Genomic DNA, 16543 nt, shown 5'->3' with positions numbered 1-16543 from the left:
TATTTGTTCTTTGGTTGGTTTGATTTTGTTTTTTGTTTGTTTGTTTGTTTTGTATTTTTTTGCTATTAAGTTGTATGGATTCCTTATATATTTTAGATATTAACTCCTTATCAGATATGTAGTTTGCAAATACTTTTTCCCAATCCATAGGATTGCCTTTCCATTCTATTGATTATTTTCTTTGCTGTGCATAAGCTTTTTAGTTTGATGTAGTTCTACTTAGGAAATTTTGCTTTTGTTGCCTGTGCTTTTGATGTCATATCAAAAAAAATTATTGCCAAGACCAATGTCAAGGAGCTGTCCCCTTATGTTTTCTTCTAGGAGTTTTACAGTGTTGGCTCTTATATTTAAGTCTTTAATCCATTTCAAGTTAATTTTTTTTTACATTGTATAAGAAAAGAGCCCACTTTCATTTTTTGGCATGTGGATATCTAGTTTTTTCAACATCATTTATTGAAGAAACTATCTTTTCCCTATTGTACATTCTTGGTGCCCTTGTCAAAGATTAGCTGATTGTATATATATATAGGCTTATTTCTGGGCTCTCTCTACTGTTCCATTGGTCTGTTTTTATACCAGCATCATACTGGTTTGATTACTGTAGCTTTGTAATACAGTTTGAAATCAGTGTGATGCCTCTAGTTTTGTTCCTCTTTCTCAAGATTGCTTTCACTATCCAGGGTCTTTTGTGGTTCCGTATGACTTCTAGGATTATTTTTTCTATTTCTTTGAAAAATGCCATTGAAATTTTGATATAAATTGCATCAAATCTACAGATTGCTTTGGGTACTATGGACATTTTAACAATATTAATTATTCTAATCCATTTGTTTTTAATGTAATTTTAAAAATCAGAGTTATTAGCAGCCCATGATCCATAATTGGTATAAAGTTGGTTCTGTACATCAAAGAACGTTAATTTAGTTATTGTCTAAATTACTAAATTGGGGCAAGAAGCCCTTTTCTAGATGCTACAAGCTTTATAAAGGGAAAATACTATTTCTAATATTCGACTTAACCTGGCTGCTTTGGTTTTAAAAAAAAGGATAACATATTAAATATTTAAAATGACCAGATGGTAGGTTTGAATCCACTAAAAACAAACTCAGCAGGGCAAACTCACAGGCACAAAATGTAACTCAAAGCATTAGTAGAGCTGAGGCTGTTTTTCTTTAGCATTATGAATCTCTTTATTTGCAATGACTATACCAGAGCTCTAAAGAGGCAGTCTTATACATCAAACTGTCATTAAAATATGTGGCTCTTTCCTGCAGTGTCATGTTACTACTGCACTGAAAATTTTATTTTTCCAGTAATACCGGAGGTAGTAATTAGGTCTATTATTTCTGGCCAACCATAATAGATACAACCATAACGGACACAACCCAAAGGTTAATTGCTATGCTACAAACACTGCAGCAATTAGCTTTTAGAGTAGGGAGTGACAGGGAATGTATTTCAAGTGAAAGTTAGTTTTTAAATAGAAACTATCCTCTACGTCGTGTGCATAGACTTCCTTAATAAATTAAGTCAGTGCATGATCAAATTCACAATGCTACTTGGAGGGAGTGAAGCCATGGTAGAGCTTTTAAGGGTTAGGGAAAGAAGTATTTGGGAAAGAACTTCATGAGGGAAGGGGTTCATACCACTGGAAGTTCTAACTGTTTCCTCCCAACTCCCTTTATGCTTCTGTACTCTTCAATGCCTCTGCTCAACCCAGCCTCCTCCAGCTGGGGTCCCTCTACTGCTATTTGTTCCTCAAACTACTAATGTCTCAGCATCAGGTCAGTGGCCACAAGCAGGCCTATCCCCTAGTACGTGTATAGGGACCAGGCAGGAGTACAAAGGAGGATACCATGCTATGTCTACATAGCTAAAACTCATATATCAAACTAACAAACTGCTACTTGAAATATGTTCTATCCTCCTACTTTGAAAAAACGTACCTTTATAAAGACAGAAATGTTTTTAATGTGTAAAGCTATGTTTTAATGAGTAGGCAAAATATCAAAAATGGATCAATTCAATTATTATTGCACGTGTTTGCATAGTCTGGTGATAGGCTGGAGATGTTCGGGTAAGTAATTAAATAAAAATTTACACAGTTTACAAATTACATATTTACCCCTGTGATATTTACTTTCTTCTCTTCATTTTAGCAAAATCCCTTAATTATATTGTCATAATCAAAATTTTCATAGTCAGTATTCTATGAATACTAATGCCAAATTACATAATTTTCCTGAATTATTGCAGCTCTTGGGATTTTCAACTTGATTTTAACTAGGAGATACTTTGCTCTGCTAAGGCAGTAGCAACTGGAATTATCAATAAAATTCTTAAAGTTATACCTATTTTTTAAAATGAGATATTAAGGTTTGTAGTGTGGCATGTAAGGAGCTTAGCTGTTAATCCGTCCTAACAAAAAGTAGAAAGTTGAACAAACTGAAAATCAACAACTCTTCCTAGATCTAGCAGAGAAGTGGGGACACAGAGCAAGCCGCTGCCTCCAAAGCTGGAGAGACAAACAGGCAGATACAGAGAATCATAATTTATTAGAGCAGCAACCCACCAGCAGAAACCTCCAGGGGCACGAGTACAGGGTAAGAAGACCAGAACTGTAACTGATGAATTGCTAGAGGTTCAGTGTGGTCAAGACTAAGAGTTTAAAACTTCAGGGGGTTAGCCAGGCACGGTGGCTCACACCTGTAATCCCAGCACTCTGGGAGGCCTAGGCAGGCAGATCGCAAGGTTAGGAGACTGAGACTATCCTGACCAGTATGGGGAAACTCTGTCTCTACTAAAAATACAAAAATTAGCTGGGCATGGTGGTGTGCACCTATAATCCCCGCTACTTGGGAGGCTGAGGAAGGAGAATCGTTTGAACCTGGGAGGTGGAGGTTGCAGTGAGTCAAGATTGCACTACTGCACTCCAGCCTGGCAACAGAGCGAGACTCACACACACACATACATACACACACACACACACACACACACATACACAAAAGGGGTAGGGGGCTAGTCTTTGGAGGGCACACCCACACTTTCATAAGTTTTACCTCCAGGAGTTCTTCCAGGTTCTGTCAGTGAAAATCAAAGAAAAATCACCTCCTACATCCAATAGGGAAAGGTTTAAAGTAACCATTTTGAAATATGTCAAAATATTCTGCTCTTTTCAACAAGGCCTGTCCTCAAGAGAAACTACTTTACCAGAGCCTAACCTATTAGTTTTAGCAGAGTCTAATCAAGCTGGTATATGGCAAATATCCAGCCCCCTCTAGACATCCTGTCCCACCCAAGAAGGGGGATAAAAACTAAGAAGCACTTGTGAAGTTCCCAGCCTAGGGACACAGGCTCACTAAGACTGAGACCTAATCACAGGTCTATGGAATGCTTCCCCTCCTCCCACATCTTAACACCACATCACTAAAGCCCATTTATTCCAGTGCCTTTCACCCAGTACATCATGTCCAGCTTTCAACTAAAAATTACACGGCACACTATAGAGCAAAAAACACAGTTTGAAGAGACAAAGCAATCATCAGAACTAGACTCACATATGGCAGAGATATTGGAATTATCAGACCAGGAACTTCAAATAACTGATTAATATATTAAGGGCTGTAAAGGTAAATGTAGACAACTTGAAAGAACAGATGGTTAATGTAAGCAGAAATGAAATTTTTAAGGAAGAATAAGAATTGCTAGAGATATAAAGTTCTATAACAGAAATGAAGAATGCCTTTCATGGATTCATTAATAGGTTGGACATGGTTGAGAAAAGAATCTCTGAGCTTGAGGATACGTCAATGGAAACTTCCAAAATTGAAAAATAAAGAGAAAAAAAGACTTAAAGAAACAATATCCAAGAACTGTGAAACAACTACAAAAATATAACATATGTGTAACAGGAATACCAGAAGGAGAAGAAATAGAGACAGGAACAGAAGAAATATTTGAAGCAACAGTGACTGAAAATTTCCCCAAATTAATGTCAGTCACCAACAATGTTAGACCACCTCTCTAAAATCTCTTCCAGAAGATAGAAACAGAGGGAATACTTCCTAGCAGCATTGCCCTAATACCAGAACCAGACAAAAACATTACTAGCAAAGAAAACTATAAACCAATACATCTCTAGAACAAAGATGTAAAAATCCTCAACAAAATATTAGCTAGTAGAATCCAGCAATGCATAAAAAGAATTGTACAGCATAACCAAGATTTATCCCAGGTATGAAAGGCTGGTCCAATATTTGAAAATTCATTCATGTAATCTACCATATGAATAGACTCAAGAAGAAAAATCACATGATCACATCAATAGATGCAGAAAATGCATTTGACAAAATCCAACATATTTTCACGATAAAAACTTTCAGCAAACTAGGGACAGAGTGGGGAACTTCCTCATTTGCTAAAGAACATCTACAAAAACCCTAAGGTAACATCATACTTAATGATGTGGAACTTACCTATAGAGGAATAAAAATAAAGAATGACATCCAACTTCTCAGAAACCATGTAGACAAGAAGAGAGGTGGAGTAAAACTGTTGAGAGAAAAAAACTACTAACCTATAATTCTGTACCTTGCAAAATTAGCCTTCAAAAGTAAAAGTCTGTTTCTTCTACTTTTGGTCACCACTGTCCCCTAGCATCAGCCCAGAGGAACAATGCAAAGAGAAAGAGAAGGAAAATGAGGAAAACTGTCAGATAGTTATTTACAGATGAAGAAACTAAAGAGGATCTGAATAATTTGCTCAAGTTCATACAGCAAGTAAGTGCTGGAGCTAGGTTTTGAACCCAGGGGTTTTGAACTCCAAAGTTTGTGTTCTTAATCTCGTACCATTGGGATGAAATTTGTACAGTGAAAGACAAGCAACGATATAGATGATTGCCTAAGTATTCCAAATCCATCCTGACAAAAAAATTAATAATTCCAGTTAATCATTGCTCACTATATAATTAAATACAATTAAAAATAAAACAGGCTTTATTTCTGTATAAATCAACTTACTACAATTTTTCCTTCCAAATCATGGAACAAGTATTCACTTGAATTACAAAAGTATCGTTTTCAAATGATACTTTAAAAGTGTCGTTTGTAAATGATACTTTAAAAAGTATCGTTTTAAAATACTTTTAAAAGTATTGTTTTTAAATGATACTTTTAGTGATACCTCACTGCCTGGTAATTACTACTTTTAGCGATACTTCACTGCCTAGTAGTCACTAGAGCCTGATCACAAAAAGATTCATTAAGTTCGTAGAAATTGGAGAGAAAGAGTCTTCCGATGTAGAAACTTAGAAATTTAGGGGTAAATACTCTTCCTACATAGAAATTTACTCTGCAAGACATCAACTATCCAGCTCTTAATGATATTAATATTGCTTCATCACTACCTGTCTCCCAACATCAGTCTTAAGCTTTTGATAAAACTGGGGAGGAATTCCCCTTTCCAAGTTCAAGCCTTTCACCCACAGATTTCAAAACTCTTACTCTGGTTGTTCAGTGTTGTCCTTCTAGGTATGGCAATATGACATTCCTTTTCTGCAACAGGATGATTTATCTGACAAGAATAGCCTCCATTTACAAGTTACTTTGCATTTTTCAAAGTACTTCTACAAGTTCATTTGCTTCTCATACAATTCTGTTTCATAGGAGGGTCTTACAGGATAGGTGTAAACACTTGTAACGAACTTGGCACTATTTGACTTACAGCCAGGGCTCAATTAACGTTAACCATCACTACAACTATTGTCATTCCCATATTGTGAGGAAACTATGTCCCTGAAAGATTAAGGTAATTTATCTAACATCTATGACAGTGTTGGTACCCCAAACTAGGTTGATTTCTACGGCAGTTCAACTTCCTATTAGGGTTTGTATCAATAAAACTGTAGGACCCGCCAGGGCTGGAATCCCACTGCTACCTGAGCATACAGTTGGTGACCAGACTCCCCGAATTAATAAAAGGATTTGTTGTTGTTGTTTTTATAGCAGTTGTCCAGGAAGTATCTCCTTTCGAACTCAGGTCACTGGGCAACTGACTTTACAGAGCAAATTGGCCCCGTTTAAGGATTCTTGGCTCCTGAAATCCGCAAGGAAGTGGGTTCTTTTAGAGGGAGCGCCAAGAGCTTCAAAAAAATCCTTCTAAAGTGAACCCCTCTGGACCCGGATAGTGAGACAGGGCTCAGCCTTGTGCCTCGGGGGCAGCAACAGACGGCAAGGTGGAGGGGGCTTCCCGGGCCCACAGCCGGACCTCGGCACCCCGAGCGCGTTCACCGGGGCCGGGTCCTGGCGGGCCGCGGAGTCAGGCCGGGCGGCGCAGCTCAGGCGGTGCCCGGGCGCAGGGCCAGTCCCACCGCCGCCGCCGCCGCGAGCCCGGACCTGCCCGCCCGACCTGGCGGCGCAGTCTCGCGGGATCGCTCAGCTCTCGCTCCCCGTGCGGCTCTCGAGGCAGCTTCAGTCCCGGACGCTCCCCGGAGCCGTCTCAGGTCGCTGGGGGGACGGTGGGCTAGACGGGGACGGGAAGGGAGAGCGGCCTTCGACCGCTGCCCGAGGTGGGGCTCCCACGGCCGGGACTGGGCAGGGGCCGGGCGGGTGCCGGGGGAAGCGGGGCGGGCCTCGAGGGGCGCGAGGGGCCGCGGCTGGGTGAGGCGCGCCGGGAGCCGCAGGTGCTGGGGAGGCGGTGGCGGGACGGCCCGCACCCGAGTTTCCTCGGAAACGGGAGCCGGCTCTGAAAGGCTGGCTGTGCCGGGGCCCGGCGGCACCGCGCAGGCCAGGAACGCGCTGTCTGGCTCTAGGCCTGGGGCAGGTGCCCGGGTGTGGGGCGCTGGCAGACCGGCCATCAGTGTGTGTTGGGGCGCGGGTAATTCGTAATCCGGGGCCCACAGCCTTCCTCCCCCAGGGGACTGCCTTCGCCCTTCCCGCGGGACGGATTTGCGCACTTTCCTTTCGACGGCAGCGCTACACCCTCCTAGCCAGTGAAAACTGCAATGTTGCTCCTCCGCTGGAGGAATCCTAAAAGTCTCTCTCTAGTTGGCCTTTTGAAAAACGAGAAAACTAAGACTGCTACAAAAATTGACTCTTTAGAGTCTTTTACAAGTTTAAGAACTCTTTGGGTCTTAAGGAATTTCCCAGGGCCTTAGTTTTCTTGTACTTAATAAGCTTTCCAACAGGGGCCCTTAGATTGTATGCTTATATTAATCTTTTATGATTTACTCCGAATCACCAGCGTTCCTTTTTTCCTCCATCTCACTCTTGCCATTCCCCCTTTTAACCCTCTGTTCCATACAGCAGCAACCTCCTAGCATCGGTTTCCTAGAGGTGCAGCTTCCTTAGCAAATGATGCATTCCATGCTAAGGCAGGTGGAAGAGTATCTCGCTAGGACAGAATTTTCCGTTGTTTTTCCAGTGTTTGTTACCTGGGATGAAAATCTTAACTCTGCACTTTGACTCCACATTTGAGTTTATGACAAATGTTGCTGATACACCCTCTTGTTTGTTTTTACAGTAATTGACCCATTTTCAGGTTTTCCTGAAAATGAATAAAATCGTGAAATGAGGAATTTGAATATTTTATCTTTGGATGGGGATCTTCTGAGGATGCAAAGAGTGATTCATCCAAGCCATGTGGTAGAATCAGGAATTTGAAGAAAATGGAAATGTTTACATTTTTGTTGACGTGTATTTTTCTACCCCTCATAAGAGGGCACAGTCTCTTCACCTGTGAACCAATTACTGTTCCCAGATGTATGAAAATGGCCTACAACATGACATTTTTCCCTAATCTGATGGGTCATTATGACCAGAGTATTGCCGCCGTGGAAATGGAGGTGAGTAGTGCTTCATACCTTTATTGAAAAGTAGTTTATGCTCTGTTCTAGAAACTAGTAATGTGACTTATTTTTAAACACAGCCGATTTCTTCAAGTTGTGTACAAGTCGTGTTTTGAAAAGTCCTTTTGAAAATTAAATCCCTCTACTGACTTATGTTTTATGTACATTTGCGGCCCGGTTTAGTAGACTCGTTTAAATAGGGTTCATTTTATATAATGAAGTATGGTGACAAATGATTTCTAAATACCTTGTACCTGGAAAATATTTTGCTTTCCTGAATCAAGTATGATAGTTCCTCTAAATGGGAATTCTGAATATTTTTCTAATTCAGTGAACATGTAATATTTATTGCCTGGACTAAAAGTGAAGAAATCTACATGTTTTTATAAGTAGTTGTAATATTCACTTGATACAGTTTTTCTGAAATAAATTATCAGAATATTTTGTTGCTGTAGACTGTATTTTAAGGTTATCACAAAGTCTCTGAAAAGTGACTTTGTTTTCTAAGCATAACACATATATGTTCTTTATAAGATACTTGTTAAAAGAAACCACTTGGGAGGAGTACAGTGACACTAAAGATTGCCTTAGGTGCCTTAGTTACCTGTCTCTGGTTTAGAGATATGCAAATTACTAGGGAGTGTGGGAAGAAAGCTACCTGTACAGACAGGAACCTGCCTTCCCATGCAGATTTGTTAGGTTGTTAAGTCTCCTGAAGGGAACTGGACACATGTATTGTTTTTGTAGTTTTTCTCCAGAAAAACTGAGAATAGTAAAGGCTTTTTCCCCTCAGATTGTTGCTAAGAGAAGAAATCCCTACAAATTTAATATATATACTCTTTTTGAAATTGATTAGATTTGATTTTGCAGCTTTGAAAGTTTTCTATTGTTGTTCAATTGAATAGTCGTCTGACTGCCTCATTGTGGACTCATGTCTGGAATAGGAAAGCTTATAAATACTAAGTAGATGTTATTTAAAAGGATAATACAGATTGTATTATTGTTATCTTTCAGTGTTTTTTTTCCAAACCGATGCAAGATGTCCTTTTGAACACTGAACAAATGAGGCACTGAGACTTTCATTAATCAGAACCATTTTGATGGTTCAGTCTGATTCAATATAAAGTGTATAAAGTATATAGTGAGAACACTGTGAAGCAATAATTACTTCATTCATTCACTTTTTCTCTGATGATGTTTTGTAGTGTTCATGTTTTGATAGTGTTCCTAAATTTTTTTAATCTGATTTCCTTTGTATGTGGTAACTACATACATTTTAAGGTTTTTGTTTTTTCTTTTAGAGATGCGGTCTCACTATGTTGCCCAGGCTGGTCTTGTACTCCTAGGCTCAAGTGATCCGTCCTGCCTCAGCATCCCAAAGTGCTAAGATTACAGGCATGAGCCACTGCACCTGGCCGACCATTTTAAGTTTGAATGCTAGAAGTGACCTTATAAATTCATATCATCTAGACTCAAGAGAGATACATCCCTGCTATTAAATGCCTATAATTATAAGATAGTAGCAACTAGCTTTGTTCTACACATGTAGAACCAATTGTTTTTTACTTTCAAAAAAAAAAAAAGTTACTTTTTAATTTACATAGCTTCTTTCCCAAGTGGTTTTGTGCCTGGATATTATTAAGAAGGCTTTTGGTTCTTACCTCTTTTATGTGATTGCTAACACTACCAATCTCTTCATTATATAATTTTCCACATGTAAGTAACTTTTCTCATAGCCTTTGCTAATGAAGGTTTTTTTTTTTTTTTTTTTTTTTTTGCTATAAATCTTACTTCAGTAAGTTTAAGGATACACAAGAAGAAAGCCCTCAAGCAGTCACAATACCAGCATTAACCTAAGTCTACAGAAGAAAGGAAAGAGAAGTGAAAAGGCAATAATATTGTCAACTTAGGTCAGGCTTTTAATCTCTATACGTAATATTTTAGTCTATACTGTTGTGTTTTTCCTACCACCCCATTCCTATTTTTCCTTATACAATAGTATTCTCTTTTAGTTACTGTATTTGAATGTCCAAAATCCTATAATTTGAGAGTTATAAGTGACCCTAAAGATCACTTCTTAGCCTTTTTTATAAGCTTCTTAGCCTTTTTTGTGCCATTAACCCCTTCTCAGAATAAGTTTTAATATTTAAATAAATAAAATGGGTAGGATTACAAAGAAAACAAATTAGATTGAAATATACTTATAGCTCAGGTAAAGAACCCCTGAACCCTTCATTATACAGATGAAAAAACTGAAACCCAGAAAAGTTATGATTTGTCCAAGGTTCAGGCACTCCAATCTGATAGTCTTCTCTGTCTACATGGACCATAATGTCATCTTTAACTGTTTTTTTTTTTTTTTAAGGCTCTTGTCCTTATTGGATAAACAAGATAATATTTCTTATGCTTTAGAATGCAATGTGTAAATTTCACACTTTGCTACTTCTTTGCAAACTTCATTTAGATAAAAATTAAACTGGGTGATTGTTTTACCTCTGTTTAGCTCTGTCTGTCTTTTTCCTTCTTACAAGTGCCTTGAATACAAAGTCTTATTAGAGCAAAAATAAAATCTCTGTGTCACACACCTGTAGTCCCATCTACTCTGGAGGCTGAGGTGGGAGGATCACTTAAGCCCAAGAGTTGGAGGCTGCAGTGAGCTATGATCGTTCCATTGCACTCCAGTCTGGGCAACAGAGTGAGACTTTAACTCACCAAAACAAAATGAAAACAATAACAACAAAAACAAAGCAAAAGTTAACTCCCTAATCTTCAGTCTCTCTAGTGGTGCCACAGTGATTTTACTATAATTCAAATTTGTGCAGTCCACTTTAGGGTTAAAATCCTTCATCATTTTCCCTAAAGCTGGGGAAATAAAGACCTGATTCTTGAGCACCCCAGGCCCTTCATGTGAGACTCTGGCTTCTTGTCTAGTCTCCCATCTTGTACCATCCCACATTGCACACACTGCTTTAGCCAACTGACCTGTTTGGAGAATTCAAATCCATATTACTCTCCATCACCTCTGTATCTTTACACACACTGTATCCTCTGGTGAGCTGTCTGTCTACCTAGCTTTCTTCACCTGCTCAGTTCCTTCAGGTCTCAGTTAAAGCAATAACTGTTTTTAGTGAAGCCTTCTTTCACCTTTCTCCTGAGCATATTTAATCAGCCCACTCTACACCCTTACAGTACTTATAATGTACATTTGTTCTTATACTTATCATGCTGTTTTACAGTGATCTACATGTCTCTAGATTGAGAGTTAGTTGAAGGTAGGGATGGTGGGTTTGTTTTGTTTTTTTTTTCCATTTCTATCCCTAATACTAAGTACAATGCCTCTGAGCATGGTAGAGGCTCCATAGAAGCTAAATAAAGAAAAAGGTAGGATTTTATGTCCCAGTAAGTCAGCAAAGGGAATTTTCCCTCAAAATGTTTACCTTCCACTTCAATCATCTATAGTGTCCAAATCAAAGACATACTAATATTTTTAGGTGGTTTACATACCATTCTTTTTCATCCTGTCTGAGCCTAGCTTTAATGAAATTTATCAGTTGACATCCTCTGTTTTGTTTCCCACATTAGCTCTACACATACTCATTAGAATTTGTTTAAAAAATTTGATTTTTAACCATTTCTAGTTATTTGTATGAAGTAAAGGAATTCAACTTTTGATTGGACTGTTGGATTATAAGCTATATGCGTCTTTTTTTTTCCCAAACATTGTACTTTAGTCCTGAAGTGTATATTCCAATTGAGTACTAAAGTATAGCTGCTTGTAACTTGGCTTTTACTAAAAATGTGTTTTATAGCTTCTCTAAAGATCAGTTTAGGTTTTATACCTCCAACCCAATTGCCTTTAGTTTCTGCTGGTTCCTATTGAATTTCCAGGATTCACTGTGTATTAGTGTTAGGATGAGGGGCTGAAGCTGATGGCTGTGGCAATGAATTGTACTCTGTTAGCCACCAAGAATCCCATATAAGTCAAGAGATCTATCTCATTCCTTTTTTGTTCCTAGTTTTCATTTTGTAACAGCTAGCCTGTTCTATAGAATGTAAGCATTTATGGTCATTTTTAATCTGTGATTATATGAGATGGTTTAGAGCAATGGTTCTTAAACTTTAGTTCATAGACCAGCAGCTTGTGAGCTTGTTCGAAATGCAAGTTCACAGACTGCTACCCCAACCTACTGAATCATGATTGCTGAAGATGGAGCCCAGCTGTGGTTTCACAAGCTGCCCAGGTGTTTCTTATGAGTGTTAAAGTTCAAGACCCACTGGTTTAGAAGTTTGGATTGCAGATTTTTACTGTAAAAGACAAAATTATTTTGGTTTTCCAGACCATACAGTCTCTGTCACAGCTATTCAACTTTGAAATTGTAGCACAGAAGCAGTCACAGACAATATGCCAACAAATGAGTGTAGCTGTGTTTCAATAAAACTTTATTTACAAAAACAGGCAGTGTTCAATAAAACTTTATTTACAAAAACAGGCAGTGGGCTATATTTGAACCAGCAGCTACAGTTTGCTGAACCTTGGTTTAAAGTATTTGAAAATGTTTTAAGGATAGTGTAGAATGTAATAAGTGGACATTATGTGCATTCTTATGTTAATACATTACCTAAGTTTTATGTTACTTTCCGCATAAATTTTTTTAAGTAAAATTTATCACAAACAAAAAGGATCTCACTGGGATATGTTGGTTCTTTAATTTTGTTTCGGAGATTGCTTAAAATTAGGGACTTCAGTTTTTTCCTTATTTTATTATGTGAACCTGAAATCATTTGTATTACAAAGAGTTAATTTACAATTCTGCATAGTAACTGGGCTTTGTAATGAAAAGGATGTACAGTCTAACTCTCCCAAGTGGAAAAACAAATGGCTGCTGCTTTTCCATTGTGTTCCTTTTGTTTCATATCTAGAGCATTGTTTCACATATTGTGAGATTGAGGTCCCTTGAGAGACTGATTTCATCCCGAAAGAGCTGAGACTGATGTAGGGAAAATGGAAACAAGAATGTTGTATTTTTCTATTTCAATTGCCTTCATTGAGGTCTAGGCAAAAGCCAGGTCACATATTGTGTTTGGAATAGCAAGTGGTCATTCCCCTTTTAAACAGTCTAAAGGGAAGTGAGCCAAAAAAAAAAAAAAAACAACTTTCCTTTCCACCTGTTAATATGTGCTGTTAGAATGTCTCTATTCAGTTAAAAATAAATGGAGAAAAACTGGATAGACAGACTTTTAAGGAAAATATCGATTTCTGTTGCATAGTAGCTTTTAAGCATTTTTATTTTCCTGCTTTTCGAAGAGTCCAGTCCCTTCCTGCTTTCACCTTTCTTCCATATTCTCTACCCTTGTATGTCCATACACAAAGAAAGAAAATGTTTAGTGAGATTAACCTGTTTGTTTTTCAGGAAAGACTATCTGAAAATAACTGTAGCTATTCTGAAAGTAAGATATTAATCATATAAAATGAAATAAATACTGAGAAGTGTTCCAAGCCAGTTGCGTGTATAATGACTACTGTTGTGTTTTAAAGGTAGAAACCTTCCTTCATGATGTTGCATTGCAGTAGCAGGAAAAGTCCCTTGACTCCTTCTTTTGAATCTGCAGAATAAGGGCAGGCCTGTATGTGAAGAGAAAGGATATTTCTCCTGGGAGGCTCTGCTGAGAAGCACAAGGTTCCTAGCCCATTCCTTAGTATTCCACGGGAAGACTGTTGTGATTATTTCCTTTCCCCAAGAACATGGCATGTAAAATGAAACTTTATTACTCTAGATTATATATTTGTCATGTGTTCGTTCATTCATATTTATTGAATATGTACCTGAATATATAGCTTTCCCAGAATTGTAGTTTTTCAAGTTCTAAGGTTTACATTAAAAAAATAATTGATTCTAGATCAATTCCTTTGTAGTATCAATCAGTTAATATGTACATTTGTCTAATTTCCAAAGGAAATCTCTTTTGGAGAAATGATTTAAATTTTCTAATGGTCCCTCACAAGAAATAGTTTTAAAATAACAAGTTTTCCATTATGGAAATAATGTAAATTCCTGCTTTTTATTCTCTTGTATTCCAGGCTCCACTTTACATTTTTTAAAGAAGGTGACTTGCCTGAGATTGATCACATTCATGAAAATAAGTAACAAAGTTTGCATCACTTTCCTATACAGTAGTCCATTGGCATTCTCAAAGAATTTACTCGAGACTTTTATAACCACTTTAACAGTATTTGCCCAGTGAAGTGTAACTGAAAACATTTAAGGGCCCCTTTACACTTTAGTGAGCCTGTTATTTTGCTAAGGTTCATCACTTTTTTCCAACCACATTTTAAATTTCTTTCACTCAGTTTTCATCACCATCACTGTAAATCGACTTTGTTTTTGGTGCCAATTTAGAGCAAGAAATATAACTTTTCTCACTACATGGGAGTTATTGTGTATGTCACCATGAGTAGAAAGCACAAATCCTGAGCTTAGGATCAGATGCTTTGGAGTCACTTGGTCTTGTTCACTGTTGATGTGGCTTGCTTCCATGTACCAGTGGGATTCTGATTCATGCTTCAGAAAAGTGACAAACGTTTATATATCCCATATTTTCAGTACTCAGGGAAGCAAGGCACTGCCAAGATACTGCCACAGGACCACTCTGCTTAGGTTATGCTTTATATATTTTTAAGAAACCAAACAGTTCCTTCTTTTGATCCCTCTCAATTAAAATTCTAGCCCAGACTTTCCATTCAGAATCTTACAGTGCCACCTACCCCAGGCCCATATTATGGTTCCTTCCATTATGATATTATTATAGCATCAGGAGCTAGCCGGTCCTTTCCCTGTATATTTCACTGAGACCAGCTGGTATTTATTCATTCAACAAATATTTGAATGCCTAAATAAATAAATATTTGAGGCACTGTTCAGGTACTTGACATACAGTAATGCACAAACAGACCTCACAGAATTTATATTCTGGTGGAGGGAATGTAAAACAACCTATCTGTTTTTGTCATTGTACCTTCAGTTCTACTTTTTGACAAAGGCTTATTTTCTTAGATTACTTTTTTGCCCTTGTTTACTCATTTCCAAAAAATACTTAAGACTTATTTTAATATTATTTTGCCCTGGTCATTTCTTCACTGGTTTTATATAGCTCTTAATTCTTTTAACCCTGAAAAAGGAGCCTCCTTTCCTTGTGTTCTAAGGTTTTTGGTTTTTTTTGTTTGTTTGTTTGTTTGTTTTTGTTTTTATGTCCTTTCCACCTTAGATAGGGTACCCAGACTGGTTAAGCAGAAAAGGAATTGATTATAAGAGTAGCAGGTAGCTCATAGAATCAACAGGTGGGCTAGAATTCAAGCTCAGGCTGTAAGAAAACATGCTACAGCTAAGATGCTGGCACAGGTATAGTCTACTTGGGAACTTATAAGCAGGGGATTTCAGTGAGGACGAGTCTTGGATAGAAAGGATCCAGGATACTTAACCTGACACTAGATAGTTGGTTGATCCTGCTGGGACATGATACCATATTGAGGGCTTAAGATTGGTTACTGCTCTGCTTCTGGCAAATGAACTACTCAGCAATAGCCAGATGACCCCAAGAAGGAGAAGTCTATGCTATTGGATCTGGGCACTCTTCTGCCACCATGACCCGTTTGTTCCTGAGCCTATTAAGCCTATACTGGTGTAACTAGAGAAAAGGCTGATTGACATCCACAGAGTAGATTATTTAGTCTACACATTTAAGAGCCTCCTCTGTCTTGGGACCTTTGGGTTTGCATTCACATGCAAAAAAAAATTTTATTTTTGAGATTATAGGCCCATTTTGGAGAAGTCCAGTCACATACTGCTTTTCTGGACTCCTAATACCAGTTCTCTAGAACTCTTCCAAGCTCTTGTTGCTTGCAGGTCCCTATCTTGTTATACCATTAGCTATAGCCCATGAATCAATGTAACTTCTTACCTGAGACCATCTTTCTACTGATAACATAGACAGTGATTGAAGTTCTGCCTGCTGGGGTCACCTCTGAATGGAGTTATAATCCTACAGTAGCTCACTCTTGGCTGGGGCTAGCTATTGTAAGCCAGGCTGTAATTGTTTCGTCATGAGTCATTTGGTCAGAGGGAACTCTCCTTGAAGCCATAGGTGTGTTTTAAGGAAAGGATTGTAATATGGCAGAAGCAGGCATTCTGAGAATGTGCTACTTTCCCATATCTTCGAGATCTACCCGGCCACTTGAAGATGAATGCAACTGGTCCCTGACATCATGAGTTGGTGAGTTCAGTAACACTCAATTCATGAGAGGTAACTTGACTTGATGATCTCTAGATGTTCTCTCCTGTTTAGTTTCTATGAGGAACTAGTAGCAAAAGCCAAGTCCCTTTTAATTATGTAGGGTTAATCTCCTCATCTGCACTTGTGTCTTACTATGGCATCTAGAGTACATGTCTATGGCCTCATCATCTTTATGTCTTCGATAAGATAGATTAGTGTGATGTCCTGTGAAGTCGGTGATATGTTTCACTGACTGAATTTGAGGCACAGAGTTGAAGAGCTGCTGTTCCCCTAAGGCTGAAGCTCTTAAACTTTGGTGTGCATCAGAATCATCTGAAGGACTTGTTAAAACACAGATCACTGGCTCCACCCCTGAGTCCCTGAATCAATAGGTCTGGGATGGGGTGGAAAAATTCCACATCTAACAAGTTC

The 16543-nt window shown here is 38.3% G+C and overlaps 1 protein-coding gene and 1 non-coding gene across 3 annotated transcripts in view; both read left to right on the top strand.

Moving 5' to 3' along the window:
• Window positions 1-6455: 6455 nt before the first annotated feature.
• The window catches only part of LOC105476018 (frizzled class receptor 6), a 34291-nt gene continuing 24203 nt past the window's right edge, over window positions 6456-16543 (top strand). Inside the window, exons 1-2 of one of the 2 annotated variants that reach the window (XM_071067919.1) lie at window positions 6456-6565; window positions 7519-7840. In XM_071067919.1, coding sequence (XP_070924020.1) covers window positions 7664-7840 — 177 coding nt within the window. In that variant the 5' untranslated portion in view covers window positions 6456-6565; window positions 7519-7663. Of the gene's footprint in view, window positions 6566-7518; window positions 7841-16543 lie in introns of those variants that run through there. The other variant, XM_071067920.1, reaches the window with a different exon arrangement.
• On the top strand, window positions 16382-16424 carry LOC139355972 (small nucleolar RNA ZL63). The gene has a single exon (XR_011607350.1). It is a non-coding gene; the product is annotated as a small nucleolar RNA ZL63 (small nucleolar RNA).

This window comes from Macaca nemestrina, chromosome 8 (assembly GCF_043159975.1).
Source record: "Macaca nemestrina isolate mMacNem1 chromosome 8, mMacNem.hap1, whole genome shotgun sequence".
Lineage (NCBI taxonomy): Eukaryota > Metazoa > Chordata > Mammalia > Primates > Cercopithecidae > Macaca > Macaca nemestrina.
Note: the sequence above shows the minus strand (reverse complement) of the source record. Positions and strands in the feature narration are given on the sequence as shown.